General features: G+C 46.7%; 1 protein-coding gene across 1 annotated transcript; it reads left to right on the forward strand.

The window, feature by feature from the left end:
- Nucleotides 1-6: 6 nt before the first annotated feature.
- Nucleotides 7-26,508, forward strand: ATOX1 (antioxidant 1 copper chaperone). The gene is made up of 3 exons (XM_018555589.1): nucleotides 7-97; nucleotides 21,860-21,935; nucleotides 26,353-26,508. The coding sequence occupies exons 1-3, from the start codon at nucleotides 92-94 to the stop codon at nucleotides 26,481-26,483; spliced, it is 213 nt and encodes a 70-aa protein (XP_018411091.1). The 5' UTR covers nucleotides 7-91; the 3' UTR covers nucleotides 26,484-26,508.

The following is a 26,508-nucleotide window of genomic DNA, read 5'->3' on the forward strand; positions in this document are numbered from 1 at the left end:
GAAGCAGGGCTGGACTTCGGGGCCGCTTCCCTTCCAGCACAGAGCTGAGCTGTCACACATCCTGTGATCATCACCACCTCCACACATCACCATGCCGGTAGGTGAATGCTGACATCCTACTGGGGTATTATATGGGGATCGCTGCTCTGATGGGGGCACAGCTCCTGCAGAAGCTCTTCATTGGCTGCCAGCTTGTAAACCTGTGCTAGGAGGATATTGAGGTTGTCATGGCTGATCCATCCATCTGAAAATGCTGTTTAAATAGGAACTCCAGGAATGTAATAAGTTAACCCTTGCATTGCGGTGTGGCTATTCTTGCATTGCAAGTGTTAACTGCTTGTTTTCCTTTTAGGGGGCTCAAATTAAAAAAAGCTACCTGATCCTCAATCCTGCCTGGCTGCTATACAGGTCCACACAGCCTCTCCTCCCCTGGGCTCTGGGACACTAAAGGCTGTGACACACTGCACGCGAAGAAGAACCGAGCAGTGGCGTGCTGCCTTCGTATGCAGTGTGTCATGTCATTTTCGGGAGCTCGCATAGCTCAGCGTGCCGAGATGAAAAATGTCAGCTAATTGGCTCGCGCGTATAAACCCGCTCGTCACGATGCGAACTCCATCCATTTGTTACTTGCCAGCTGATTGGCTGAAGAATTCTGTCATTCGTCTGGCTGCACTCAGCTCACACACTGCATGCGAAGCTCCGTGCCTGACAGCTTTGCTTCGCTCTGGACGGCTTTGCATGCAGTGTGTCACGGGCTGTGACGCACTGCGTGCGAAGCGGCGCGCAGCAAAGGGAAGCGGCGGCAAGGAGACCTATGCCTGCAGTGCGTCTTACAACTTTCGATCCCGCGGGTCAGCTTGCAAGAGCTCGCATAGCTGAGTGTGCTGAGATAAAAAAAATGTCATCTTCAGCAAATCGGTTTGCGCGTCTAAACCGACACATCAGGATGTGAAGTGCATTGAGTTGTTACGCGTGAGCCGATTGGTTGAAGATGAAGGCTTTCATCTGGCTACGCTCAACTCCGTGCTTCGCTTTGCTCCGCGTGTATCACTGGCTTAAGCCCCACTGATGTCCTCACGTCTAATGCAGTCCATTCACTTGTATTAGACATGAGGATGGCAAGGGATATACCACAGCTGGAGAGGATGGGGAGAGAGGTGAGCAGTCACTGCCGCAGGACCGAGGATCGGGTGAGTATATCTTCTTTTTTCAGCCCCTAGAGAAATTGAGCAGTTATCCCTTGCAGTGAGGGGGCAGCTCCCCTTGGAGTCCTCATGTCCTATACACTGCATAGTATGTGATGACTCACTGGACCTCAGACCGCTAGAGCGGAGGGGGAGAGAGGCTCCAGGGACTGATGTAGCAGCCGGCTGGGATTGAGGTTCAGGTGAATGAGCACTTAAAGCAGAATGCCAGGAATTTTTTTTTAATTAACCCTTGCAGTGGTGCTACCCCGTGCACTGCCAGGGTTAAACGCTCGTATGTGTCTAAGGACAAAAATAACAATTATACTCCCCCCAAAGCCCCGGGCTGGCTTCTTCTTAGACCAGTCCTTCTAACGTCTCTCCGCTTCCTTTGCAGCAGTCTAAGGTTCCATAAATTATCACATCTATACACACTGGGGGGGATTTATCAAAACTGGAGGAGACAAAATCGGTTAGCAGTTGCCCGTGGCAACCAATCGGCTTCTCTCTTCAGTTTGTTCAGTTAAGATTTGGAAATTAAAGAGAGAAGCTGATTGGTTGTCATGCCCAACTGCTCCAGATTTTGTCTGCTCCAGTTTAACATTCTGGTGTTCTTCTTGCCTTTCCAGCAGCCTACATGGTTGTCTCAGCAAATGAATCTCTGAGGACATTTTGGTAATGAGGTTGTGTGGATAAGTTTGTCACATGGCAGGTTGTGTGGGTTGGGGGTGGAGGGACAGTTATCTATTTATTATGAGTGGACTGTATTGAAATCTAGGCTTTTTCTTTTGAAATGAAATGGTTGGTCATTGCTGAGCTTTCCTTTTGAAAATGCTAGTTCTGTGCTGGAACCCAGAATAATTCCCTGGCGGCCATGCTGATACTTGGCTTTTTGTTTTCGAGTTAGCTACAGTGCCCCCTGATAAAAGCTTACTGTTATGTAGTGAGCGCTGCCTTCCTCTTCCTATCACTTTCAACAATGTCCTGGATTCCCAGTGTGCTTTGCATCTCTTTCCCTGCTACGTAAGGTGATACACTATACATTGCTCAAGACTACATATCCCACCATGCATTGCTTCCAGCAAGCAACGATGGTGTTGCATTTTATAACGTACAGACTGCATTCTCAGCCAGGGCTTGTTCACACCGAATACTGTGCCTTCCAGAGCGGTAGCTGCTGGAACGCACCGCAATCTCTCACAAAACTTCGCCCTGCGTTCTGGGGCGGCAAGGGGCGTGGCGATCCATTGCATTCAATGGCACCGCTTCCACACCTGCAGTGTGATCGGGCGCATGGCTGCGTTCCATTCCACTGCAAACCCCAAAAATAGAGCAAGCAGCATTTTTTTGCGTTTGCAGGGGAACGGAACGCAGGCAAAGTTTTGCCACACATCCGATCACACTGGGGGGGGCGGGGGGGGGCGTGGAAGCAGTGCCATTGAATTCAATGCACCGCCACGCCCCAAGACGCAAGGGGAAGTTTTGTGAGGGATTGCGAACGCACCGCATTCGGTGTGACCAAGCCCTTACAGTGATGACACAAGGAAGCACTATAGCCGCCGGGACTCCGTTTACCTGTGCGAAGCTGACTGGCGGCTTTGCACTGCAAGCGGTTCTGGCAGCTAAGCTGTTGCGATATTGTTTCCATGGGCCAGTAGATTGTTGCCCCCCAGCCTGCTGCCTGGGCTCGGCTGCCCCTCCTACGGTCCCAGGACCGGCTTCTTGGGTGTTGGCAGGAAGCGGAGGCAGAGACCAGTGAACATCTGTTTGCGATCTCCTCCCTGCTGAATGGAACCAGAAGCGCATCCCTTCTTGCTTTTCGAAGCTGGAGAAGTCAGGAAGAAGCTATTTCATGATCTGTGCTTGAATGGTTTCTTTGAAGTGGAAAGGTGACACTAATGAACGGAAAGAAAGGGAGGGAAGGAGCGCAACTGACTGGCACAAACTTTGTGGGGTTAGGTGAACCAGTGAATGGCAGTGGATCAGGGGAAGGTGGGTGGGAATGAGAGATGGGCACTCACGTGTGATGAGATGGATGGCACTCAGATGATGGGCTCCTGGGGATGTCGAGACCTCTAGATCATCCGAGTTAGTTGCGCCTCGAGACCGAGGATTTCGGGAAGGTGGTGCGCTACCAATCAGTCTTCATTTTCCAAAGGTGACACTAGGAGTCTAATAGAGTACCTGTCACAAGAGAACTTGTCAAGAAAGTACCTGTCACCTGCCATGGGCGCTCCCAATTTTTAACCCTGGCATGTTGGGTATCTATTTACTCGGCACAACCTAATCTTTAGTATTCTACCAAACAAATGGGTATTGGGGTTTTTTTGTGCACTAAAATTTACTTAAAAAGAGTTGTACTCATTTCATGCGACATAAACATTTGCAGTTGCCACCATTGTATTCTACAGGGTGTGTCCTTTCAGGAAATATGTAACTAACTCTCTGGGGTTTTGAGTAATTGTCAGGCCTAAAATGTGGATTCTAACGTGTGCAAAAAAACACCTTGGCAACGAGAGCTAATACCTTTCCTACATAATGTTTCCTCATAGCTAGGGCACACAGAGCCTAATCATACATGCTTAGCTCTAACCACTCTCTGACTTTACATGTCCTTGCCCTAAAGAAATCTATGGCCTGACTTTGCTGACCTTTTTAGGAAAATGCTAGTTGCCAGCCATAATACACTGAGTGGCCAGTTTATTATGACCACCTGACGTTTGTAGGCAAATTAGCTTTAATTAGCTATAATTTCGCGCTGAGGTTGCTAGAGGGCCAGACCATTATAAATAGGGAAGCAGGTTGTTTGCCACGACAGTAGAAGTGATTTTTTTCTGAAGATATGGGTAAACAACGCGATTTAACAGCCTTTGAACGTGGGATGATTGTTGGCGCACAAGCCATGGAGCGAGTATCAGCAAAACAGCAGAATTCATTAAATGTTCAAGAGCAGCTGTTGTTAAAGTGTTTAAAGACTGGACTGTCAGCCGAAAATCTGGGTCTGAACGTGTGAATTGTGGCCGTCAGCAACTAGTCAATGTTAGGGCAGAACGGAGAGTGGCAAGACTGGTACAAGACAACAGAAAGGCAACAGTGCAGTGTCAGATTCCTCGCATCACCTGCCAACATCTCGTGGAGTCACGAGGCGACCCAACAAAGTACTGATGGGGTGGTCATAATAATCTGGCCACTCAGTGTATAGCTCCAATGCTTCTGAATCCTGGCGCCGGTACAAGCATGCAGCAAATGAAAGTTGGAAAGGAATCATAAGTCCTTATCATAACACATGCTGCATTTCGTTGACATAAAGCAGGACTCCAGCAAAAAAAAAAAAAAAAAGTTGTCTTTCAATATTGCAAACGCAGGACACTCATGAGTGCTGCCTGCAGGCCTCTACATAGATTGGCAGAGCTGCATTCTTTTCTGTAAAATTCACAAATACCCTCGTTATCTGCAAATCCAATCTCATGGATAGAAAACCTTCAGGAGCCAAACACCTCTTCTTTTCCTTTATAAAGTTGTTGGTTAGCTTGTGCAGATCAACCAACATTAGAGCTGCAGCTAACGATTATTTTCAAAATCGATTAGTTAGCCGATGATTGAGTTCGATTAATCGGATAAAAAATAAAATACATTTTAAAAAATGGCTCCAGTGATGGACTACTAGTTTGTATTGAGGTTGTAGTCCATCACAGGAGCATGCTTGGAGCGGTGGAAGTAAATAAGAAAAAAAAGGGTGGTGTGCAATATAGTGAAATAAGTGTAAAATTATATAGCAATGAATGCAGAATGGCACCAGCTATAGAGGACTACAAATCCCAGCAATAGTACATTATACAGCACAATACAGAATACCACCAGCTATAGAGGAATACAACAAATCCCAGCAATAGTACATTATAGCTGGTGGTATTCTGCATTGCGCTGTATAATGTACTATTGCTGGGATTTGTTGTACTCTATAGCTGGTGGTATTCCGCATTGCGATGTATAATGTATTATTCCTTGATTTGTAGTTCTCTACACAGCGCAATGCAGAATACCACCAGCTATATAGGAATACAACAAACCCCAGCAATACATTATACATACAGTGTATAATGTATTGCTGGAATTTGTATTGTAATAATACAAATAATACTGTAATAAACAGCACAATGTACCATCAGCTATAGAGGAATACAAATCCCAGCAATACATTATAGAGCACCATGTGTGGAAAAGTGCAGGCTTACCTGAGCAGTCTTGCTTCTGAGATCAGGCCTGTCTATCGGCGACTGTCATCCCCCCACACCTGTTCCTCCTTACTTCTTCTTTCCGCGTCCCTGTGCCGATCGTGGATGTGGGAGGGCGATGAGCGTGAGGCGGTGAGGAGGTGTGGAGCGTGGATGCGGGCGGGTCTGGCAGCAGCGAGCGTGAGGTGGGGAGGAGGTGCGGCGCACAACGTGTGTGGAACCGTGAGCAGGGCCGACTAACCAGAAGCCGATTAATCGATGATTGAAAAAGTTGACAACTTTTGCAGCTAAATCAATGGGGCCGCGCGGCAACCTCTGTGTGCATTTGCACGCTATAGCGCAGTCCCGGGACGTGCATCCCGGATCGCCCAAGTCTGCACCAGCCCAAAGAAAGACTGCAGGTGGACAGATAGTGATGTTTGCTGGAATGGCAACGAAGGCACATATGTAACACAGCAGGCTGCATTCAGAGGGGAGGGGATTTATTAAAGGACATGCTCACTAAAGGTGTACATTAAAGGAAACCTATACGAAGAGGAAAATGCAGGCCACCAAAACTGGTATAGCTAGTTGCCTTGCTGTCTCTGGCTTCAGGACTTTTTGGGTCAGTAGCTTCAAACAAGAGCCAATTAACTAGCATTTTCAGGAGAGGGAAGCAATAGCTTATGTATTGTTCGCAGTATAGGGATGCTAAAGGATTTTCTAGCTGGCTGAGTCACATTTGGCAGTATGCTTTTTAAAACTGTGTGATCATTTTTAGGAGAATTCAATGTGAGAAAATGCTCCAGTACCCTACCGCTAGTGTTGGTGCAAAAATAAGGGGGTTACAAAGAGACAAATGGCTTGTATAGTAATTAGGTTGTAGGGAGCATGAAGAGGAAGGGGGTTCATATACTTGTATAGAAGCCCAATTCTGTGCTTTTTGCTCTCCCTACCCGCTGATAACCCTCTCTCCCCTGTAAGGCTCCTAAGCAGTATGTTTTTTTTTTTTTTTTTCCTTATTTACCATTTTCAGATGTCTCCTGACTTAGTTCCTCTTCCTCTTTGGTCTTCTGCCAGCAGTGTTCCTGTCAGCAGTCCCTACTTCAGACAGGTCACACTGACACTTGGTTCTAATCCAGCCTCAAAATGGCGCTACAAAGTACAGTAACACCTCGGTTCACGAACGCTTCTGTTTGCGAGCAATTCGGTTTGCAAACAGGAAATTCTGCAAAATTTGCTTCCAAACCAGGTGGCGAACACAACCGCGGCCATCTTCCCCGCTCTGACACGTGGACGTGGCTTCCGCTAGTCAAGATTGCGGTCGCAGATAGACCTGTGCACACTTTCCCACCATTTGGTTCGAGACCAATTCGGTTCACGACCAAAATAGTGGAACTAATTAGGTTTGTGAGCCGAGGTACCACTGTACACCTTTTCCTGACTTCATTGCATATTGTTGCTCAATCCCTGAAGAAGTTCCAGTTCCCCAGAAACGTGCTGGCTGTATCTGACATCTCTATTTAAATAAAAGTGGTGGGCAAATCTGGATGATACAGAGAATGTGGCAGATGCACGGCATCAGCACCACTTTCTAGATCAATACAGGGCACCATGCTCAGGGGGCTCGGCCATGACGCCCTCCGCTCAGTCTTGTGTCATTCAACCTGGAAGACCAAGGACATCTTGTGGTGACGTAGAGGTACTGCAGGGGGCAGCTGTTTATATATTTGTTTTTTTTAATGAAACCTCTAGGGCAGGGGTGGCAAACTCAAATTCATCGGGGGCCGCATCAGCAGTATGGTTACCCTCAAAGGGCCGGTTGTATGCGGGCGCATACGTGCAAAAAATACGATTGCGTCCATTACGCCGCACATGTTACATATCGCCGCGAAATGCAGATGAACCGTTTTGCCCATCTCTACTCCTGATTCCGCCTGTGGACTGGCCTGCCAGAGTGCAAGTGGTTTGTCCAGTTTTAAAGATGGCCGCCGTGCTGTCGCGGCGGCCATCTTAATGAGTCATTCATAGAGTGCCAGTGACACAGTCACTGCTGTGCTGCCTGGCTGAGCTGACAGGTAAACTGTCAAGCGCCCGCACGGAGGGGGCCCGCGGGCGACTATTAAATAATTTTTTTTTAAGGCCGGCCCTGGCTGTGCGTGCCACATTACAAGGTCCGGCGGGGCGGATTTGGCCCGCGGGCCTTGTGTTTGCCACCCCTGCTCTAGGGCATGGGTAGCCAAACTCCGGCCCTCCAGCTGTGGTGAAACTACAAATCCCATGATGCATCTCTCTCAGAGAGTCGTGGCTGTGAGAATCTTGCAATGCCTCATGAGATTTGTAGTTCCACCACAGCTGGAGGGCCAGAGTTTGGCTACCCCCTGCTTAGGGCTGCAACAGCTAATCGACTTAATCGATTATTGGAAAAAGTTGTCAACGTTTTCAATCATCGATTAATCGGCTTTAGATTAGTTGGCCCTGTTCATGGCACTGCGCGCCGCACCTCCTCCCCACCTCACACTCGCCGCTGCCAGACCCACGCACGCTCCACACGCCGCACCTCCGCTCACCGCCCGCCCACATCAACGATCGGCACAGGGACGCGAGGAGAAGAAGACGTAAGGAGGAGCAAGGGTGGGGGGATGACAGCCACCGATAGACAGGCCCGATCTCAGAAGCAAGTTGTTGGAAGACTGCTCAGGGGTGCTCTATAATGTATTGCTGGGATCTGTATTCCTATATAGCTGGGGGTATTCTGCATTGCGCTGTATAAGGTACTATTGCTGGGATTTGTAGTCCTCTATACAGCGCAATGCGGAATACCCCCAGCTATAGAGGAGTGCAACAAATCCTAGTGGTATTTTGGTGGTATTCCGCATTGCGCTGTATAGAGGACTACAAATCCCAGCAATAGTACCTTATACAGCGCAATGCGGAATACCACCAAAATACCACTAGGATTTGTTGCACTCCTCTATAGCTGGTGGTATTCTGCATTGCGCTATATAATGCACTATTGCTGGGTTTTGTAGTCCTCTATAGCCGCATTCTGCATTCATTGCTGTATAATTGTACACTTTCCATTTCACTATATTGCACACCACACTTCCACCGCTCCAAGCTTGCTCCTGTGATGGACTACAATCTCAATACAAACTAATAGTCCATCACTGGAGCCATTTTTTAACGTTTATTTTTTTATCCGATTAACTGATTAATCGAACTCAATCATCGGCTAACTAATCGATTTTGAAAAAAATCGTTAGCTGCAGCTCTACCCCAGCTCTAGGGGGATATTTACAATGACACAAAATAACCTGGAGTTGGGCTTTAAGATGGCTAAAGACAGTTGACAACCTTTCAATTTTGTCTTGTTTGGCCAGATCGGGTGATCATCTCCTGTCAGTGGGTTAGCTCACAACCAATGGCCTAAGGTAGCATTCAGCTGGAGGTCAAAAAACGTTGCCCAGTAACAGTTGTTTGCCAGGACTACCTGCTTCAGGTTCTCTCCTCTAATAGCACGGCCTTTAGGTCAGAAACTACATCCTAAAACATTGAGAGATACCTGGATTCTGTGTGTTCCCCTCCAACCCTTCTCTGTCTGTAGCCTGTTTTATCTTTGATGCTGGCTCATCATTGACTATACTAGAAAGTGAGCTTGTTGCAGAACGGGCAAGGTTGATGAAGATGTGTTTCATATGCAGAAGTGTTAAGCGGTGGAAACAATGGGGACATTTATCCATTCTGTAGCACAGCAAGGCCATTGCTAAACAGGAGTCGTGAGACAGATTTACTAGCGGATTGAAGCTTGGTACATAAATTCCTCCCTCTGATGCTCAGAAGTAAAACTGTGACAAAATAAATAAAAACGGGTCACAAATACAAAGAAATATCCCTCCAGTGTAATATTCTGCTTCCACCAAGGCTCCTCCACATTACCCATCCACTCCGTTTGTATAACAGCAGTATTTGTCACAGCCCAGTAAATGCATCCTGTTCATACTATAACATTGCAATAAATTTGCAGGATTCTTGTGTATAGCACACACTATTGCACAGCGCACAGTACCACACGTGGGGTGTGCTGGTGCATTGCATCGGCATTGATTTGCACCCCATTGCTTCTCCCAACGGGCGTGTGTTGTGGCACAATGTGCGGTACCGTAATGATGTGCGTTGCCTTCTCATGCCATTAAACATGTAGAGCATGCATTACTTTTTTCACCGCACAGCAACGCAAGTTGTGGTGCTGCATTGCAATTCCCTTCTACTGGGGACTGCATTGGGGTGCCATTGAGAATCAGCCATGAGCTTGGTACCATTTTCTTCAGCCAGCTACCCAGTGTAATTGTACTGCCATTAAATAACATTAGGATGGCGAGCGGGAGCAGATCAGGGAGCATCCGTTACCCGATCTCCTCTGCGATCACTAAACCCAGAAGCACTATGCTATCAGCATTTCCAGGTTCAGAGCTGTCAGATTCCTGGCTGAAATGCTGGTATTCTATCAAAGTTTGTGACTACGTTGGAATGTGTGACCGGTGACGTGGTCACACATTTTAACGTAATCCTGCCCAGTTTTTCGGCGCTGGAATATGTGACCGGCAAAAGGTGAAGAATTCCAACTGTTTCAGGGCAGATCGCCATCGCAGATGGTATGTGCATACCATTCCAGATACCAGATGGTATGTGCAGGAGAATCGATCTGTCCTGGAACAGCTGATCGGTCCTAAAATGTCACTTCTATGCGACTTTGTGGAATGTGAGATCGCACTCACAAAGTCGGATAGAAGGGACATTTCAGGGCGATCAGCTGTTCCAGGACAGATCGGTTCTCCTGCACATACCATCTGTGATGGCGATCTGCCCTGGAACAGCTGAGAAAGGTTGGAATTTGCCATCTTTTGCCGGTCACATATTCCACCGCCGAAAAAGTGGGCGTGATCACGTTAAAATGTGTGACAATCCAACCCAGTCACAATCGTGAACACCGGGTAAACAACTGATCAAGCGCAGTCCTGTGCTTGACCGGCTGGAGTGGAGGATAGGGGGACACATTAGGAGTCTTATAGACCACTGATGTCTCCATAAAGAGAACCCGTCACTGACCTAATGGAGACTTGTTAAAAAATGTCAGTTATAATAAAATAAAAATAACACAAACATTTTTAAAAGCAATCCCGTCACCCTATGCGCACAGGCACAGTAGGGCGTGCATGTGTATGTAAATGGCAATTGCACCACACATGTTTGGTATCAACGCGAACCTCAGAGTGGGAGAAATAATTCTAGTGCAATCATTTGCTGTTAACTGTGAACTGATGACCTGTGAAAGCTTTTAAAACGTCACCTATGGACAATTTTGGGCATCATAACTGTTCGCCATTTCATGGACGCGCGCAGTTTTAAGGCTTGAGATGTTTGGTATCTATTTACTCAGTGCAACCTCATCTTTTATATTTTACAAATAACTTACTGTAGGTATTATATAAAAATTCATTTTATTGTATTTTGTTCCTGAAAATATAGATTTGATAAACAGTTGCACAACTATCACGTTACAATAAAAATTGCCACCATTTTCTTGTCCCTCGGCCTTCAGAAAATATATAACTGTTTGCGGGTTTTAGTCATTTTCTAGCATGAAAATGTATATTTTAACCTGTGTGACAAATTCAAAAATTGCTCCAGACGCATAGTGATTATAGCGTCTCGTATCGCCCATAACGGTTTCTATGTGTGGTGGCAGCTCGAGTTTCTGTTTGGAGTTCAGAATTTGGGTCAGTGAACAGGAAGCAGACAGGATACCAGACAGAGAGGAAAAATACATGGCAGGGCTCGGCCAGACTCTGTGCTGCTACAAGCAGATATTTGGCAGCGGGAGACGAGGTAAACGTCTACAACAGTCATGGTCGGACCTTTCTCACATAAACGGGAACTTCATCTGAAAAGAGAAGCAATAAACTAAAAGATTTACGGAACAACTGTTACTGGGGCAAAGTTGCCTTTAAAGAAGAACACCGGGCAAATCAAATCCTAATCCTTGCAGTGGGGCTATCCCTGCACTGCAAGGGTTAAAGGAGAACTATGAGGTGAGTACTTTTCATTCACCTCATAGTTCTAGCCGACCTGTGACAATGAGACTGTCACAGGTCGGCTCAGTAGATCGGGAAGTGAGCGAACACATACCGGCGTTTGCTCACTTCTCGATCCTGTAACGGCAGAGAGCGGTGACAGGGGAGGGGCTGGATTCCCGCTCCGATCCGCCAGCGCTGCCTGGCGTAACGGACGGGGGAGGGGGCTGGTACAGCTGGCTCTGCCTCTAGATAGGCAGAGCCAGACGTCACTCACGCAGCTGGGCGGATCCAGACATAATTGTCGGGATCCACTTCAGCTGCGGCGTCTCGGTATACACCTCTGCAGTAGCTCGCGGTATACTGTGGCGTCTCAGTATACCGCGAGCTGTAGCTAGCGGTATACTGAGGGTGACACGAGGACGCTAGTTTGTGTCCTCCCATTACCCTAAGGAGAACTATGGGGAAAAGCCTTAACCCCATAGTTCTCCTTTTTAAGTGCTCGTGTTGTCTAGGTAGCTAAAATAAGTTATACTCATCCGAACCACAATCCTGGCTTGCTTGAACCACAATCCTGACTTGCTCGTAGACCAGTCCCTTCAGTCTTGCTTCCCCTCCACTCCAGTGGTCTAAGGTCCTGTAAGTCATCACGTTCAATACAGTGTATAGAGCGTACAGACACCAAGTGACATACCCTCGTTGGAGCATGTGTTTTTTTTTTTAAATGACACTGATTCACCTGCAGTGAATATCACATTCACTGCTATATAAATATGCCCTATCAGTCGGACTGTGCATACTGCAAAACCCATCATGCCTCTGCCTCTTGGAGTCATGGTTGTGGATTGTAGAGTCTTGCAGTGCCTCATGGGACTTGTAGTTCCACAACAGCAAGATTGCTTGCTATATAGGATTGGCCAAAATTGAGATTTTTCATTTACCAGAATTTTCAGCAAAAATGTAGAGATTTTCATCAAATGTTTCCATATTGACTAAATCATAATAAAGTCAATTGGGAAGGTGAAATGAAGGTGTTTTTAGGGTGAAGTGGGGTTTACATGGCTCCTGAGGGTCACAGAAGCTCCTTTGAACTATCAAAGGACTTGTTCTTGTTCCAAAAATAGCCCCTCCATCGGCCTCAATATTTTAAATGTTAAAACCACAAAAAAGATATCACCGATCCATCCAACTTTGAGTCTCCAAAACCCAGGCGTATGTAGGTGTAGGCCAGGAGCTGTCCACACTCAACAGACCCAAGTTAAAAGCCAAACACTGCTGTCCACAGAAATTGCAAACTTTAATCCACAAAGTTACCAACTTCCAGCATAAGGGAATTCCCAGCCTAGGGGGCCAACAACTGCATTTCACCCGTAAGGGCTTAATCTTAGGGACATCACATCTCTACGATTAAGCTGTTACTAGTGAATCTGGGTGGCCCCTAGGCTGAGAATCCCATTATGCTGGAAGTTGGTAGCTTCGTGGAATAAAGTTTGCAATTTCTGTGGACGGAGTTGTGCAGCTTTTTTGGGGGGTCTATTATTTTACCTTTTTTTCACATAAGGGGGATTTAAAACAGGCTGTGGAAAAAAATAGATAAAAATGTAAAGCAAATGTGTTCCAGCTCCAAGACTAGACTAGACAAAAATTCAAAAATTAGGAGGCAGCTGTCATTTCTAAGGAGCACACAGAGCTCATGGGATTTGTACATCTCTGTTTTAATGTATGATTTTGTTGTTATAAATATAAATAAAGAGATGCACAGATACCAGTTTTGCAAGTACAAGTACTGATACTTGCCGAGTACTTACAAGTACGAGTACTGATACATTTATTTATTGTCATGTGACAGTTTTTCTAAAACAATACAGACTAATGATTTCAGGACAGTGGTGGAGTGCCAGAGCCCGGTCCCAGCTGCAACCGCTGCAACCCTGGTAGTTCTCATGAAAATGCCAAGTATCTGCACTGGTACTCGAAACGTATCGGTGCATCCCTACAAATAATGATCAAATAGAAAGAACACTAAGGGGGTTATTCACTAAAGAGCCGAAGGGTCCAGCCGCTAGCTCAGCCCAATTGTTTATTTTATTTTTTTCCTATTTATTTACATTTTCATCCTTTTTTTTTTTTCCCCACTCTTTTCACTTAATTTCTATTCTGCTCGGTACCACAGAGGTACCGAGCAGAATAGCCAAGCCGAATGCTGCTCGGCGGCATTCGGCTCTTCACTCACTGCCGTTCCGCCCCTATGAGAATAGAGGAGAACGGCAGCGAGAGAGCTGCTGGAGCTTCGGTTTAGCCGATCCAGGTGTTGGATCAGCTGAGTCGAACTCCTGCTGCACTTCAGCTCAGACCATATAAGACTGAAGTGAATAGCTGAACAGTGTTCGGCTCACTTCACTTCGGCTGCCTTCAGCAGCTTTGTGAATAACTCTGTTAATGAAATAAACTACATTACCCTTAATACACCCCAAAATTCATAATCCTCTAAGAAAAAATAAATTCATATTTATATATGTGTGTGTGTGTGTATAATTTTATTTCTTTCCCAAACAGTAAAGTTGAGAGTCTCTACTTTGCCAACCCCCTTTTCATTGAATCCTGAGTGACAAGTCCAATCTTGCTTCATGGAGGGAGAATCAACAGGTTCACTTAACCGCTGCACCTCCCAGCTGCTTATACTAAGGGTTCATTCATACTAGCCCACTAGTGTCTGAGCTAAATCGCTCAGTTTTGGCATGCAGGCTAGTGTGGTGTGGTAGGTCAGGTGCATGGGCGGTGTGATGAGATGTTTGTATTTTCTTGTGGTTTGAATGGTACACATAGAAAACAATTACTTCCTTTGTGGTAACTGGCGTTGTTCAGTTGCTGAGCCCTTACTGTGCCTTTTGCTGCTCCAATTTAGAGTGAATTGAATGAACTTTCTGTTGACACATTTGACTGAATGGGCAAAGTGACAGCGAGTGAGCCTCTAACTAGCCCACCTCCCCACCCATTTGTCGGCTGTGACTGAGCAGCAGTGGTGAATAAGAGCGGGGTAATGTAATTGCCTCGGGCCATAGCACAGACAAGAGGCTGTGGGCAGGAGCATAGGGCTGAGAAAAGGCTGTGGGCAGGAGCATAGGGCATATAAGAGGCTGTGGGCAGGAGCATAGGTCAGAGAAGAGGCTGTGAGCGGGGCGGTAGGGCAGAGAAGAGGCTGGGAGCGGGGCCGTAGGGCAGAGAAGAGGCTGGGAGCGGGGCCGTAGGGCAGAGAAGAGGCTGGGAGCGGGGCCGTAGGGCAGAGAAGAGGCTGGGAGCGGGGCCGTAGGGCAGAGAAGAGGCTGGGAGCGGGGCCGTAGGGCAGAGAAGAGGCTGGGAGCGGGGCCGTAGGGCAGAGAAGAGGCTGGGAGCGGGGCCGTAGGGCAGAGAAGAGGCTGGGAGCGGGGCCGTAGGGCAGAGAAGAGGCTGGGAGCGGGGCCGTAGGGCAGAGAAGAGGCTGGGAGCGGGGCCGTAGGGCAGAGAAGAGGCTGGGAGCGGGGCCGTAGGGCAGAGAAGAGGCTGGGAGCGGGGCCGTAGGGCAGAGAAGAGGCTGGGAGCGGGGCCGTAGGGCAGAGAAGAGGCTGGGAGCGGGGCCGTAGGGCAGAGAAGAGGCTGGGAGCGGGGCCGTAGGGCAGAGAAGAGGCTGGGAGCGGGGCCGTAGGGCAGAGAAGAGGCTGGGAGCGGGGCCGTAGGGCAGAGAAGAGGCTGGGAGCGGGGCCGTAGGGCAGAGAAGAGGCTGGGAGCGGGGCCGTAGGGCAGAGAAGAGGCTGGGAGCGGGGCCGTAGGGCAGAGAAGAGGCTGGGAGCGGGGCCGTAGGGCAGAGAAGAGGCTGGGAGCGGGGCCGTAGGGCAGAGAAGAGGCTGGGAGCGGGGCCGTAGGGCAGAGAAGAGGCTGGGAGCGGGGCCGTAGGGCAGAGAAGAGGCTGGGAGCGGGGCCGTAGGGCAGAGAAGAGGCTGGGAGCGGGGCCGTAGGGCAGAGAAGAGGCTGGGAGCGGGGCCGTAGGGCAGAGAAGAGGCTGGGAGCGGGGCCGTAGGGCAGAGAAGAGGCTGGGAGCGGGGCCGTAGGGCAGAGAAGAGGCTGGGAGCGGGGCCGTAGGGCAGAGAAGAGGCTGGGAGCGGGGCCGTAGGGCAGAGAAGAGGCTGGGAGCGGGGCCGTAGGGCAGAGAAGAGGCTGGGAGCGGGGCCGTAGGGCAGAGAAGAGGCTGGGAGCGGGGCCGTAGGGCAGAGAAGAGGCTGGGAGCGGGGCCGTAGGGCAGAGAAGAGGCTGGGAGCGGGGCCGTAGGGCAGAGAAGAGGCTGGGAGCGGGGCCGTAGGGCAGAGAAGAGGCTGGGAGCGGGGCCGTAGGGCAGAGAAGAGGCTGGGAGCGGGGCCGTAGGGCAGAGAAGAGGCTGGGAGCGGGGCCGTAGGGCAGAGAAGAGGCTGGGAGCGGGGCCGTAGGGCAGAGAAGAGGCTGGGAGCGGGGCCGTAGGGCAGAGAAGAGGCTGGGAGCGGGGCCGTAGGGCAGAGAAGAGGCTGTGAGCGGGGCCGTAGGGCAGAGAAGAGGCTGTGAGTCATGACTGTAGCACAAGGAAAAAAGGGGAACACGGCAGGGCTGTAGCACGATCTACAGAAATGCAGGCTCTGCAAAATGTTGTCTTCCACCTTATGATTTGAAACCCTATAGCTCAGCAGCACTGAGTGGATCACCAGATTATGTCTATTAGGTTATAAATCTTTCAGCAGATAAATTAGTTGCTACGTATACACTTTACTTGTGTACTTTTCAATGCAATTACCCTTTAGTAACACTGATAAACAAAAGTTTATACCCCCCAATCCAGTTTTATTGCATCAGCCCCATCAGAGTAATTGCACAAACTGTTTTTCTATGTTAGCACAGAAATGAGTCCAGGTCTGCTGCACTCTGTACTCAATATGTGAATGCATCAACTCTAGCTCAATTGTCTTTTAATCTTTAAGGGAACCCATTCATTCATCTGTTGTTTTGGTGCAGCCAAGACTTCACCTTAACCCTTCATTGAAAACTTAACACTAAAGCTGGACATACACCTTGCAATCTAAATGTGCAATCTCCATATTGTCCTTTATAGCTTCCAATACTATGTAGTTGAAGCCCCATATAAACAGTCCACTCAATTGATATCTAGTCACATTTCTCATTCTGCACCATTGTTGGTAGATCTAAAAAGGATTGTTCCATCAGAATGCAGGGAGTATGGGCCAGCTTATCCCATATAGCCCAAACTGAACCTTTTGTAGCACATGAACTAAATAGGCAAAGCAAAAGATTGACCTTTTTGTCCATGCAGGGAAAAGGACCACCTAACCATCTACTTCTCAAATAACATACAATCGCCATCCTCTCCATTCCCAAATGACAGCACTGGGCCAATCAGGAGACCCCTAGCAATTTCACATGCTGGGCAAGACACCTGTATGTGTGTATATATACATACACCCCTACCATTTACTGTTGGCTGTCATATCCTCCAGGATGAGGACATCTAGTGGTGGAAAGGAATTAGTACAGGGGGGACAGTGTTGATGAGATGAGATTTGCAACTGGAGCTGCATTTTATTTTTTGATTACAACCTAGGGTGGATAGAAAAAAGAAATAAGCCTGGAGGTAGGCTTTAAAGTGTATATCATGGCAAGAAAATCTATTTTTTAAATTATGGTTAGAGCAGGGAAGGAATTCAACCCCAGTGTAGTTTTTACTGATATCCAAGGTTTCGTTAGAGAGATTTCCCCTCACTTCTGGCCTGCTGAAAGAAAATCTGCAACTAGGACGCAAACTGCAATAAACATCTGACGGGTTTTAGCTTTCTCTTCTTCCCTAATAATAATAATCAGTTTAATGTCTGTCTGCTTTGCTGTGGGAGTGTTCCCATCACTTCCTGTCCAGTAAAATGTTGTCAGCAGCACAGGAGGTGAGGGGGAGTCTATTTAAAAGAGACCCAGAAAGTAGTAAAAATCTGATGAGTTCTAATCCTTTCCTGCTCTATTCAAAGCTAAAAATGAATTTGGCTTGGTGTATACTTTAGGGAAATTGTGAAGGTGCCCTGTCCTGTCCATATCTCAGGCAGTAGCTAATGTCCAAACAAACTGAGCCTGGCTCGGCTGTCCCCCAAAAATGATTTGGCAAGGCCTGTCTGCTGCTCATAGGCATAATGAAGATTGCATGATCTAAAGATTCATAAGGTTTTGTTTTGGGTTTTTTTCAAATGTTATCATATGCCAGAGCCGTAGCTAGCTCCTTTTGCGCCCGAGGCAAGAACAGAAAATTGTGCCCCCCAACAGACGTGTGATGTCACCCTATGCCACGCACGGCGTCATGTGACGTCATGCGCCCCGCCTCCAGAATGGCGGCACCAAATAGCATAAAAATTTGTTTTGTTTGTTCATTTAGTCTTTGCACATGTCTAATTGTGTGTGTGTGTGGTGGGGGGGTGCGTTCTGGGGGCTTTGGGGAAATATTGGGGGGTCTAAACAGACCTCTGACATTTCCCTTTTGAAATAGAAAAAGAGATTGAGGACACAGAGTCCTCTGCCCATTCGGCGGGGAATGCGAGGAGAAGCTGTGTTGGACGTCTGGCGCCCCTGTTGCCAATGGAGCCCTGTGCTCGCCATGGCAACGGGCCAGGGGGCGCAGCCAGGCTGGCCCTGGCTACGCCCCCTCTCAGCTGCGCCTGAGGCGAGTGCCTCACTCGCCCCATGGTAGCTACAGCCCTGTCATGTGCAGATAGGTTTATGTATTCAGCTGGTCGCATGTACAAATCTACAAATACAGGAACCTATGTGTGTCCAGATTTCATGAACATCCTTTCTATAGCCATGATAAAAGGATCTTAAATGTAAATCTAAGTGAAACGAGTGAATCAGTGGGCCTGTCTTCAAGAACCCATGGGAAAATCATATAATGACTTCTCATTATTCTTCTGCAAGTGACTTGGGAGTGACCCGTATTTAATTGGCTATGTGTGTGTATTTTCCTGCATCTGGATTTTGCTACCATTTGAAATCTGTATAACATAAACATAATGAGTGGTGTTGTCAGAAAGCAACTGGTGTGCACGGGGGATGAAAGAAAGAGCTGTATGGGAAACCAGAAATCAATCGTTCTAATGAAAGAGCTTTCTACACACAGGTTTGCACTAAGTTACTCTGGTTCTGGTTCAGTTTCTGGCTGTCTTGCAGAAAATGATAATGACTGGCCAGGAAAATCCATCCTGAATCCCAGGCTTGCCGGGGAGCATCAGCCAGGGTCATGGAGGTGGCTACACAGATAAATACATTCGCTGATCCAACAGTGAAGCCAGACGAGGAGATTACCCCATAATGTCTGCAGGACTCTTTAGAACTTTGACTCTGCTGAGTCTATAGTTAGGTCCTAGTGTAATATTTAACCATAGTTAATATTCAACATTAGTTAATCACCTAAACAGGTTTATATGAATTTAAGGGAGAAAATATCTCTGTTCTTTTATTAACGATTGAAATAAATGCCGGCACCTACCACAGTTGTCACCCAACACCTACAGCAGCCCTTATACAGTGGAGCGTCTGAACTATTTTAGAAATGCCAGTGTTGAACGACTTTGGGCTTGTATCAATGACATCAGTTTGAGATGCTTCTAATGCTGGGCACACACCTGACAAGCATCGCAAGACTTTTGTCTTGCGATGGTTGTAAGGTAATTAAAAAAACGTACGATCTGCCTAATCTTGGACAGGCAGATCATACTTGCGATGATCGCAATGCTGAACGGGCAGTGTGCGCTTGCGCACACCGGCCCGTGCGGCATTTATCTTACGAACATGCCACACACCCGCCGACAATCGTACGATTCTCGGCGGGTTTTCAAACATGTTCCTAAGATAAAAGTTGTGCGACCTTACAGTAGTAGAGGTCACACGCCTTCCATACACCTTGCGATAATCGTACGATCGCGGGATTTCCCGCGATTATCGTACGATTATCGCAAGGTGTGTGGGCAACTTAAGAGAACTCAGAATTCATTGACAGGTGATTTGACCTGCAGCCGACCTCCTCCATTGGTGATTGCTTAGTTTCTGTTGATTTCTTGACAGTTCCTGGTGGCTTGAAAGTGGTTGTAATTGACTGACTAGTCACAGTGTGTATGACCCACATTCCACTTTAAAGCCCTACTCCTGGCAAAATATGAATCCCTTGCTCCAACCCATACAGCTAGGTTTCTTATTTCTTAGGTTGCCCACACACCTTACGATAATCGCACGATAATCGCAGGAAATCCTGCGATCGTACGATTATCGTAAGGTGTGTGGAAGCCGTGCGACCTCTACTACTGTAAGGTCGCACGACTTTAAACTTACGGACATGTTCGAAAACCCGCCGAGCATCGTACGATGTTCGGCGGGTTTGTGGCATGTCCGTACGATAACAGCCGTACGGGCCGGTGTAAGCAAGCGCGCACTGACCGTTCGGCATTGCTGTCATCTGAAGCCCGCCCTTCAGGGGGCGTGGCTTGCGATCATCGCAAGTACGATCTGCCTATGCAAGATAGGCAGATCGTACGTTTTTTTTAAGTACCTTACAACCATCGCAAGACAAAAGTCTTGCGATGGTTGTAAGGTGTGTGCCCAGCCTAACCTGAAGCAAGTAATGATTGGCTAAGTCGGCTATCCAGTTCTCTTATCAGCACTTTCCAGATGCAAGTAGACCACTAACCCACCAATGCAGATGTTCCCTTGCCATCCGGTCCCCTTGCAGAAACCTCACTCCTCTTTTGGATCCTGAGAGGACCCTGCTCCTGCACACCTATAGAAAGTGTCCACATCATCCAGGCAGTGACGTGGACATCAAGAACAAAAAACCCATTGGATGTAGAGATGTTAAGAAGAGGAGAGAGGCCTCCTTCTGACTTCTATTTGACCTGCTTCAAGTGGGACATGCATTTCCATAGATTTCACTTAAAATGCAAAACTCAAGTGAAGCCAACAAAAAACTTAGCCTTGCAGCGGGGCTATCCCAGTACGTCATCGCTCGCTATATACGGTACTGAATTTTGGGTCACCAGAGGACATTCATATATGTTCTCCTGTGACCCTGAAGAGACCTATGGGCAAAAAAGGTTGCCCCATAGTTCTCCTTTAACCCTTGCTTTGCAGGGGGTAGCCCCACTGCACAGATAATATTTTTTTTTTGTTTGTTTCCCCAGAGTTCTTTAAACAGTACAGATTGGACCCTGACTCTTTCTCAGGCTACTGAGTGCACAATGAAAGATTAGCAGTTATGTTATAGAAGTCTTTTGAACTGACCTTACACTGTAAGAGCAGGCACTGCCATATGCCAATACAATAAATGGACTTTCTGAAGTGTGGCATTCTGGTAGCCCCCAAGTTAAATCCAGGGGCACAAAGCTAAACATGGACAAAAACTCCACTGCAAAGCAGGAAGGTTAAAGGGTAGTAACATCTAAAAATGGGAACTTCTTAATCACAGAGGTTTTTACATCACATCACTCTGTAGATGCAAGTGGATTGAGAATGGAATGGATACCACGTTCTGCAGAGCCAGTGATGGGATATAGTAATATTTCCTGACATTCTGTGGGCAGTGTAAGTGGTACTTACAAGGCTTTAATATTTTCAGGTATAGGGTACTGCTGAGCCAGGAATGGAGGCATAGAGACAATTTCCTCGAACACTGTGATGGTAGGGTTGGGGAAAGGGAAAGAAGCGCCATTCATGCAGACTATGTAACTGCACAAGGGCCCTCTAGATCCATTTGCACAAGCTGTGAATCGCGATGGTGCAGCTACCCTCTCCTGCTCCTGGAAGACATGGACGCTGCATACTTTTAGGGCTGGTAAGAAACATTTTTTATAATGCCCTAACAGTCCCCCCCTATTTGAATGGGGGGCCCAAAAATGTTCTAGTACAGGCCCTTTGCTGACTATGTCCACCATTGGTTCAGGGTGACAAAGGTATTTTCAGTGGCAGCACACTGCTGAGTAAGGGATGAAGGACATAGCCTTCCAGTTATAATGTGCTGCTAAGCCAGAGGTGAGGGGGCAGGAATGTGTCAAAGAACACTGAAATGCTGAATGGCAAAAATGTGTAAGCAGGAAAAGTTGTGTCTGGGGAAAAAAAATCACTGTATAGGTGAATATTAGCTGTACAAAAAGACTGTATTCATCAAATACTGATGTGGATGTGCAACTATGTAAAGCGCTGCGTACATTGTCGGCGCTATATAAATACCTGTAATAAATAAATATAACTTGTTCTAAAATGCCCTATCCACTTCAAGCACGGAACAATGCAAGGAATGATACATACTAGTGTGTGTTTAATCCTTTCCTGTTTCTTTTCATACTTTCAGAAAGAGGAGTTTTTTGTGGACATGACCTGCGAAGGCTGCTCAAAAGCTGTGGAACGAGTCCTCTCTCGACTTCCAGGTAACAGTATTGCGCTATTCAGTTTGTTAAAGTGTCAGTCCACCTATAAGTGATTCTTTAGATACAGGCTGGTGTGCTGAGCAACCTGCTGGCATCTTGTATCTCATGGTGATTCCAGTGCTGACCTTTCCTGCCATAGTTCCTGACTCTCTGCTTATCCACTGTGGAGTTTGTGTCTTTCCACACACGTTGGGGTGTTGCAACTCCAGCTAACACATGGTTCATAATGAGAATAAAGAAACCAACGGTAAAGCTGACCCCTCTTAATAGCTGTGGCAGATTGGGAGCTCTAGTTCAGAGATTTCATCAGTAGAGTCCCTAAAAGATATAACCAACAGTTATTTGGCTTAACTGTTCAGCCTCTGCTACAAAAAATGGGAAACTCTTCCTGTTCTGTAAGTTTTTTGTCTGACCCTCCTGTTTTTTCTGTACCTCTTAGATGTCATCTGAAGCTCCTCATAGGTCTCCATTAGTCAGTGAGGTGCCAACCAGTGTTATACAATTCCAAAAAGATGATGATTGCACACAAATGGTCCAGGTTTGGTCCTTCTTTTATTTAGTAAGCAACACAAAAGTCCTGACACATTTTTAAAGGATTGCTAAAAAAAAATGTGCTGCAACACTTTAATTACCAGTGTAACTGCATTTACAGTTTTCTCAATGTCCCTATGCAAAGTCCTACAAATACCTGCTTATCCTACCAGTGAAGTCCACCTAATGCTGCTTCCTGCCATGGTGTGGAAACAATGCGGCACTGCTCCTGAATTCAGAGCAGATTTGTCTCTCTCGTGTAGACTGCCTGCTTAGACTACAGCGGAAGGAGAAGATTTTGCAGGGGGCATGGCTATCAGCATTGTCACTGCTGATTCACAAGCCTGTAGATTGTCATCCAACACCCGGTCACACTTAGTCCTGCCCAATGTTTTCTGGATTTAAGCTGGCCATGCACCTATGGATTTTCGATCGGAAATTTTCTAGAATGATCTAGAAGAACCCACGGTAGGTTCTAGCTCAAGTAGCCCATCAAGCACAGACCAATGTCCATTTCGATAATCGTTCGTTAGCAATATTAACTCATAAAGTTAATTTGACATAAATTTTGTCAATCGACAGAATGGATTTTTTTTTCTTTTTTCGTACGAAAGCGCCACTAATCCATTGATTATCGTTCAATTCAAAAAACGTTTTCCAACCGCACCCTTTGAGAAATTTTGAGCGGGATTACAGTAAAAAAAAAAAAAAATCATTGGTGTCCAATCACCTGTTCGATTATCGTTCGAAAGACCATTCGTGGAAGATTTTCAAACGAGCATCGAAGAGTGTATGGGCACCTTTACAGCGCTGACTCGGTGGCTTAAATACTCTCACTGTGCAGTGTGTGGAAGGGGGAGCATGTGAGACGTGTAGGAGGATTTAGCTCCATTAGAGGAGATTTTTTGTTTTCCTTTATGAGGCTTTTCCATCAAAGTGTAGTTGGATTTGGTTTCTTGCTGCACTGTCATACAGGAGACATCAGTTGCACTTTAATTCTATAATCTGCAGATCCGCACCAGAGCCAGGATGGAGGTGGGCCAGTCTCTCTAGCAGCAGCAGGTTTCATTACATACCCACAAGGGCCTTTGTACACTTCAGAATGGGTTATAACTTGACCATATTACATTCGAAACCAGAACCTCCTACCTCTGCCTCTCACAAAGACATATGATGATGGCAGTCACTGGCTCTGGTCTGTTGCTGTATGATCGGTAAGAGATCGTATGTTCCAGTACTCCTCATATATCCCTGACTTACTGTTCTCAGAAGCAATGAACAACCAGGTTGGTGATGTCCTTCTACTTTTCCGCTCCCTCCTTCATCAACATAAACATACATTTTAATCTCCTGAGTATGCATGTTTTTGAGCAGATCTTTGATGATGTATCTGATGTCTGTGACTAACTTTAGTTGCAGTTCCACTAACGTAACAATCCTACAACCCTTTTATTACATGGGGCCACAGGTTAGCATTAATGACCTTTTCTCCAGCAGCACATACTTTTGCGTCTTCCCTTCACCACTTCATCCAAATGCCGAGAGCCGAAATAAAAAGTTACCTGGTACTTCTTAGTATGAAGGAGCATGTGATTCACTCCTTGTGAAAGCGCTGGGCAAGAGTGAATGCTACTCCATGAAAGATATATTACATGGGGTAGCTTCTCCTGCTCCCAGCAGCTGAACAGAGGGGTGGGGGAGTGAAGAAACGAGGAGTATGTACTGCTGCTGTTAAGTTGTTGCACAGATAAAGGATTGATTTTATACCCAATCTGCCGATATCTGGGTCTGGTATGGCTCACCTCTTCTCCTTAAGGCTGGTAGATATCTGCTAACATATCAAATAACCAAATAATGGCAGCTATAGTCATACAAGGGCCATACTGGCTAAATATGTGTTCCAATATTGACCTTTTCTGTTGTCTCTTGCACAGACCAGGACTTTGACATGGGTGATAATCATCCATATTGGTCAGATTTGCCCATGCTTCCCTCAGTCATTGTAGTCACAGCAATGACAGATGATTTCTGACTTGCTGGGGGGGGGAGGGGTGAGGGTTAATAAACTTGTCAAATTGCATTCCGCAAAGACTAGTGTTTCTCTGAAATGTCCTAAGCTCAGCTATTGTCCCTGTTCCCTGGCTTTTAAATTCTCTTTCCAAGCCATGAAACTGTTTGTTCACAGTGAGTAATCAGGACAAACAAACTTTGAGAACTGAAGTAAATATCCGAGCACAGAGTTCTTTATTATACTGTTGGGTCTTTGCCCATATGGAAGCTTGTTGATCGCAGAAGGCTGGAGCAGTAATGGAGAATAAACTATGCATTTTTTATTGGTTGTATGTAAAACTAAAATCTCCATTAAATGAATCTGTCTAATGGAAAAGCAGATTATGTGAGCAAGGGCTAGAAGCTTTGTTGGGGTTTTTCACTGTCTCTATCCTTGTGATGGAGTGTTTCCTAGGGAGGGGAGATTGGGATCCCCTCCCTAGGAAACACTCCATCACAAGTCCCCAACTGCTTTTATATTTTTTTATATATTTTCCTTTTCAGAAGGCTACAGCCTGTCACGTGATTTACGAGGTCCTCTTCATGATGAAGAAAATGTACTCAGCACTGTTCTCTGAATCTTGTTTCCCAGAAATAAGTAATGAAGGCAACCAAAAAAGTTATTGCCCTCATCATCACCAACTAGTGTAAACTGCAAACTAGTCACTCCAAAACTGCTCTCTATCAAGACCAGGCTTTTTGAATTATGCTTTTTTTTTCAGGGAAATCAATAAAATGCTCCTTTGCTGAATCCAGAGATCCAGCCCCATACCCCCATCATTTGGTTACGATGTATGCCCATAGTTAAAGTAGAATTAAAGTCTCTGGTTTTTTTTACTTTTCTTCTGCTAGCAAACAAAAATGTAAAAAAGTTACCAAACAGGTAAATACTTACCTCTGTCTCTGCCGCTCGCTCCCGGCCTCAGTACACAGGTCCCGAACGGCCGTGCAGGAGGAGGATGTGGGCGGACGCATGCACAGTCCATATCACCAATGGGGAGAACAGGAGAGATTCAGTAGCAGTGAATGCACACGGCCGAGAGCGTGCATGCCGGACAGACTCTGTGGGGCAGGAAGAGACAGCAGTCTGCGCTGAATCCGGCCCCAGCGCTGCAGGGACTGCTGGTAACAAGTGGAACGAAGAAGATGATCGGATCAAGAGGCATCATTTAAAGTGATATTAAAGCCTCCTTTTTTTGAAAAAAATTTCCTACAAGGAGACCCACCTTTGATTGAGGCTGTTGCCGTTTTTCTTTAAAAGTTTGTAATTCCTTGTTTTATAGTGGGTCCCCGCAGCAATCGCCCCTACATGGGTGCCTCCATCAGCTAATGGAGGCACACGTGCGCGCTCATGCCCGCAGTGGCTGTGTGTGTCCATAGACAAACACAGCCCTGCGGTAGACCACTCCCCTCCTCTCCACCCAACAATTTGATGGCAGAAGGAGCCCATGACTCCTTTTGCCATCATTATCCTCCCCTGCAGCCAGGAAGTTCGGAGAACGGAGGATCGCTTCAGGACCGGCGGCGGAAGCGAGCGTAGCTGACAGGTTAGTCTGGGGTGAACAGGGGGAGAAAAATAGGTACTGGGCCGGTTTTCCCTAATGCAGAGAATGCATTAAGGTAAAAAAATGCCCAGACCTTAATACTACTTTAAAGTAAGTACTTAAAGCAGCATTATAATGGGGGGAAACATTTTAAGGGTTTAATGTCTCGTTAAGAACCAAAGTCCCAGAGACACCTTTCAGAGGTATACAAACTGGTGTATGGTTCAGCTTGCCAGTATATTCCAAACAGGTTTTGGTTGGAAACATTCATGAAGATTTCTTTCCCTTTTTAGATGTGAAGTTTGAAATTGACTTGCCGAACAAGAAAGTGCTGATACAGTCTGACCAAAATTCAGTAGACCAATTGTTAGAGACCCTGAAGAAGACTGGAAAAGAGACTAAATACCTGGGCTGTAAAGTCTGAGCAGAGTGGAAGGAACTAGCATACG

This window comes from Nanorana parkeri, unplaced genomic scaffold (genome assembly GCF_000935625.1).
Source record: "Nanorana parkeri isolate BGI_ZX_2015 unplaced genomic scaffold, ASM93562v1 scaffold203, whole genome shotgun sequence".
Classification (NCBI taxonomy): Eukaryota; Metazoa; Chordata; class Amphibia; order Anura; family Dicroglossidae; genus Nanorana; species Nanorana parkeri.

Bases quoted from the DNA above. Each gene is read 5' to 3' on its own strand.
- ATOX1 (XM_018555589.1), top strand. The intron at 21,936-26,352 runs GTAACAGTATTG...TTCCCTTTTTAG, and splicing joins AGTCCTCTCTCGACTTCCAG to ATGTGAAGTTTGAAATTGAC.